At 29.3% G+C, this 5431-nt stretch overlaps 1 protein-coding gene across 1 annotated transcript; it reads left to right on the plus strand.

Moving 5' to 3' along the window:
* The first annotated feature begins 762 nt into the window (after nucleotides 1–762).
* LOC140181588 (uncharacterized) lies at nucleotides 763–5035 on the plus strand. The gene is made up of 4 exons (XM_072225623.1): nucleotides 763–1380; nucleotides 3348–3455; nucleotides 3551–3616; nucleotides 4542–5035. Exons 1-4 carry the CDS (start codon nucleotides 1260–1262, stop codon nucleotides 4859–4861), a joined length of 615 nt encoding a protein of 204 aa, XP_072081724.1. The 5' UTR covers nucleotides 763–1259; the 3' UTR covers nucleotides 4862–5035.
* The last annotated feature ends 396 nt before the right edge of the window (nucleotides 5036–5431 follow it).

Consider the following 5431-nt stretch of genomic DNA (forward strand, 5'->3'; position numbering starts at 1 on the left):
GGACCCAAAGGCGGCGGTGATGGCAAGAAGCGACGGTGGAGACCCGCGGTGAAGGCGATGGCCTCCTCCCCTCCCTCCTTCGCATTTCCTTCCCCCCACCCACCCCCCAACAAAAACGCGTTTCCTTCCCTCTCCCTCCTCCCAAAACGTGTTCTGTTTTTTATTTTTTTAAATTTTATATTTTTTTTATTAAAAAGAATGATTTTAATACGAGAAAAAACGTTAAGAATGATTCTAAATTCAAAATTACGGTGGAGATAGTTTCGATTCTGACCCTCAACATTAGGAACCCAAAACAATACTTATCCCTAAAAAATTCTTTATATTTTATATAGGAAAAGTCTAGGGACCAGCAATTTTATTAAATTTTGGCTAGCATGTAACCAGCAAAAAAAGGTGAGTCATTAGATGAAATCTCATACCAATCTCACACCATTAAATCATCATTGATGGCTACCAATCACAAAAGTTGCTGGTCCCCTAGCATTGCTCTTTTATATATATGCGTGTCTCCGTATCTTATAAAATTTTAAAATTCGCGTGTCGACGTATCCCGTGTCGTATCGTATGCCGTGTCCGTGTCAATGTCCGTTCATCATAGATTTTTAGTCAATTTTTTTAATTTAATAATTTAATAATTTATTTTTATTCCACGTTTTTAAACATTATTGATTAATTGCTGACCTAAAACGATAAATTTTGCTAGTCTTCATCGATGGACAATAACTTGGATATATAATAGAAATAAAATGTTGTTTACGTACTAACTATTGAAATAACTCTGATTGATATATGGTCAGAATAGTTCAAGTTCAGGTTTAGGGTCGAGCTGGATATCAAGACCACCAACAACAACACCACTAAAGAAGCCATCCGGTGTGGTGATACAGAGAGACAATGACAAAACCGGTAACTGGACCGAGTCGGAACTCGATGCACTGTGGCTCGGTGTTCGAAGGCATGGCCAAGGAAACTGGGAAGCAATCATTGCTGATTCACATTTGGGATCATCCTCCCTACATCACAAAACTCCCAAAGAACTTTCCACAAGGTGGACAAAAGAGACCTTCAAATTCTTCCCATCTTATCAACTACTTGCTCCATCATCACTGCCGCCGCCGCCGCCACCACCACCACCACCACCGCCGCCACCACCACCACCACCGCCACCGCCACCGCCACCGCCACCTCCTTCTGCATTAGAGAAAAATAAAGAGAAGAAGGTGGTGGATGATACCGCGGCAACTACGACGAAGTTGATGCCGACTGATCTTGATAGGGTTCCTCCTCATATGTATTTGGAGTATGGGATTAAGAGGAAGCCTTATTACACTGTTCAACATCAAAGCTCAATGCGGAGGAACATCAATATGCCTTCAGGTTTCTCCATAAACACTCAATTATCCCTTTAAAAAGAATACAGGACTAGTTAGAATTTATTACTTTTATTCATTATTTATTTAAAATATATGAACTAAAATTATATTATTAGATTATTAGGTTAAAAAAATTAAACTAATAATTAAAAATATTAGCTAAAAATAATAAATTATGTTAATTCTTGTGCTTTTCTCTTTTTTTCTTTTTAATAGAATTTGGTTTAGGAAATTAAGAAATAATATAGCTACCAAAAGAAGTAAAAATAATGTCATTCAATTCTATTTCATTAGAAATTAAATGATAAACTGACGTAGAAATAAGTATATTTTTGATATATATTATGAAAGAAAAGTGAAAATTTTCACATTGATTTATCACCACAAATTAATTAGAAAAGGAAGAGAAAATGTGATAATAAAAAAGAAATAAATGAGTGGTTGTCAATGAAGTGATATTGATTTTAAGAGTAACAGAATTAGAGAATTCAATGGAAAATTCAGAGGATTATAGGAGAAATTGAAGGTATATTATATTTGAGATAATGAAAAAAAAATGTTAGAATATAATTAGAATCAGATATACTAAATAATACTAATTGATTATAATTGATTCTAATTATATTCTAACAAAAAGGATAAATTAGATAAAAGAGAAGAATAATTTACGCATATTTTAATAAATTTTACATTTTACACTATTGTTCACTTATATAAAAATTAGAATACCTATTGATAAAGAGCAATAAGTGAGGTAAAGCTACTCTCATCAACTCTAGTCAACTCTATTGTATATATGAGTTTAGGTGTGAAGAGAAAAGAATGAGATAGATCATAGAAGGTAGTAATAGAGAAGTAGAGTTAAGGAACATGAAGAAGGTGAGGATGAGGCTTAAGAGAATAATTCTATAAAAATACAAATACCATACAAAAACAAAATTTTTAATTACTACAACTAGATCTGATCCCTCAAACTGACCATCATAGGTATATATAAATCAGTGTTTAATAAGCAACAAAGATAAATAAATAACAATTATATAAGATGTATATTAAAATGAATCATTAAAATTAATTATTAATAGAAAATATATATTAAAATATAAAATATATATTAAAAATAAATTAAATTATATATATATTTTATATACAAATATATAATAATTAATTTTAATAATTTATTTTAATATATAAATAATATTTTTAATAAATATATTAGAGATAGTAGGAGAGAGAAACCAAAAGCATTGTATAATTCTTTTATATTTGTGGATCTTTATCTAAGGCTGGCAATATATACTCTATCTGCGAGTACCCGACCCACTACGAGTAGGGTAGGGTGCGGTACGAGTTTGCTTGGAGATAAAGTAGGGTACAGGTTTAGGGTATATCCTACCCTACCTGCCACGCTAATAAATATATATATATATATATATATAGCAAAGAAAGTGAATGTTGAACCCACAATTTTTTTTTTTATAAAAATTTGAAATAACTACTAAACTAGTTTATGATCATATTATTTGTAATTTTATGTAAAATTTTTTTAAGATTTTATTATTTTTAATTTTAATTTGAATTTAGTTTTTTATTTTCTATTTTATTAATATGTATAAAATTTGGAATGGTTGAATTTTATATTTACTTAAATTTTTTTTTTTCTATAGATAGGGTTGGGTAGAGTAGGGTTTAGAACTTTAGAGTGCGACTAGGGTCAGGGTTGAGAAATTATTAACCCGCATATAGAATAGAGTAGAATTTTAAAAAAATTTTCAATCCACGAATAAAATTAGGATAAAGTTCAAACCCTATTTTACCTTACCCTACCTTATCCATTACCAGTCCTATATTTATCTCTTTCTCTATGCCACATATTTAGAATAAAAAATGTATGTATTATAAAATTTACTAAATAACACAGCTCAATTTATATATAACTCCTCAAATCTGGCTTCTAATTTCTTGATACAGTTTCTGAACCCGCAGCCGGTGTTCAAAAATGTTACTCTTCAGAATTTTCTCATCAAGAAGCTCATCTTGCAAGTGCAAATGTTACTCCTCAAAAGGCATCAATGTCTGGTATAGTAGTACTCTAGAATATTCTTTCACACGTTAATTTCTTGAGATAGTTTCAAATTTTGATCCTATTCAAGGGAATTATTATTCCTCTTCAGGAGTTTCTCATGAAGTGGTGATTCAGCATGCAAGTGCACCTCCTCGTCAAAGGGTATCATCACCAGGTATTTTTATTCTAACATATATATTCTTTCTCTTACATATTATTATACATGTTATCATATATAGAGATGAACTACAATTATAAATAATAAAGTTCCCAAGTAACAAAATATTCTAACTTTTTTCTGATCCCATATAATATAAATTTTTATGATGAAAACAAAATAAAGAAGAAAATGTGAACTCGAATAGTGCACTAATTACTAAAATGGAGTTGGAACATATTTGCAGAGATATAGTAACACTAATATAAAGTTTTCCGTAAATTAAACATAAAAGAACTCTAATAGTAATTTTATCTCCAAAAAATGCTATTAGGAATTTCTTTTAATTTTTTTCCCAAAATAGTTATTAAAAATTTCTATCTTCCTAAAACCACTATATTAACAATTTATCTAACTTCATATCTGCAAAAATCACTCTTTTTTATAGAATTACACCACTTATAAGTCCTCCATATTAATTAAAATTTTTGAGCCGATAATAATGTAGTTTCTACTTTTTTAAATTTTTTTTATCCATCTAATTTAACTTAAGAATCATTCTAGTATGATTTTTATCGTTAATTAAAGTAATTAACACTTTTTTTATTGTTAAAACAATAATTTTTTAAAAATATTTCTAAGAAAAAAAAGTGTTACTAAAATATAAAAAAATATAACATTAATTTTAACAACACTTATATAACCACCATAACCACTTTAATATAAACATACTGGAATCCACCTTAACTTAATTACATGATATCATAATATTCACAAACAAAATTGATGCATTTTTTTTTAAATTTATCATTTTAATTTATAATATATGTTACGAAAGCATCTCTATTATAAAAGCTTAGCTTAATCTATTGTTATGGGTAGTGTAGTTATATACTTATATATAACAATATAGGACGATAATATTTTGGTCTTGTTTAAATAGTTTCTGGGTTGGCCCCTGTGGAAGAATCTTCCTCAAAAGTTTGTGATGCGAATCAAATTGCATTATCAAGTATGAAAAAATTACCAGAAACAGAAGCAGAAACAGTAGTGATCTCTATATCAAAGGGTAAGGAAGCTTCAACAAGTGCTGCTGACGACGATGAGACTAAACCTCAGCAAAGTCTCCTTTTGGGTGGTCAATTCCAACTTTCTGATATTCTTGATCAGATGAAGAACAAAAAAAATAATGCAGAAAAGAAGAATATTGAAGAAGCTAGAGCTGGTACTAGCTCCAATCCTTTTCGTGTTGATTCAGATTAAACTCTCTCTCTCTCCAATCCTTTTCATGGGATGATGAATTTATGTATGTATATATGTATGTTGGGTGTAATTTATGCTTTGACATTTAAACCTATTACTTGCGTTTATGCTTTTCACACTGTGTGAGAGAATGCTATAATTTATTAGATTTTTCTGAGAAAAGCTTTTAGGTTGCGTTTGTTTCTGAAAACAGGGATAGGACAAGACATTGAGAATATGATAAGATAAGACATTGAGAATATGATAGGATAAGACATTGAAGGACAGAGACACAAAATTTTGTGTTCTTATATTCTATTTGGTGATAAATTAGAACAAATTATGAAAATTCAATTTATTCTCATTTTTTTTCATTCAAAAAATTTGAGATGAAAAATATAATAATAAAAAATATAATTATAAAAAATTAATAAGAATAATGAAAAAAAAATAAAAAATAAATTGTGTCCTTTGTTAGTGTTTTCGTGTTTTTTTTGTTCGGATGGACACAAAATACACTAATTCTATGTCTCTAAACACATTATTTTTGTTCATGTCTCCTCTGCCAAACACAATTTTATGTTTCTGTGT

The sequence above is a fragment of the Arachis hypogaea genome, chromosome 18 (assembly GCF_003086295.3).
Source record: "Arachis hypogaea cultivar Tifrunner chromosome 18, arahy.Tifrunner.gnm2.J5K5, whole genome shotgun sequence".
In the NCBI taxonomy this organism is placed as follows: Eukaryota; Viridiplantae; Streptophyta; class Magnoliopsida; order Fabales; family Fabaceae; genus Arachis; species Arachis hypogaea.

Excerpts from the sequence above, each read along its gene's own strand:
- LOC140181588 (XM_072225623.1), top strand. The coding sequence starts at position 1,260 with ATGCCGACTGATCTTGATAGGGTTCCTCCTCATATGTATTTGGAGTAT. Across the intron at positions 3,456-3,550 it reads TCAAAAGGCATCAATGTCTG|GAGTTTCTCATGAAGTGGTG; the intron begins GTATAGTAGTAC and ends ATTCCTCTTCAG. Across the intron at positions 3,617-4,541 it reads TCAAAGGGTATCATCACCAG|TTTCTGGGTTGGCCCCTGTG; the intron begins GTATTTTTATTC and ends TTGTTTAAATAG.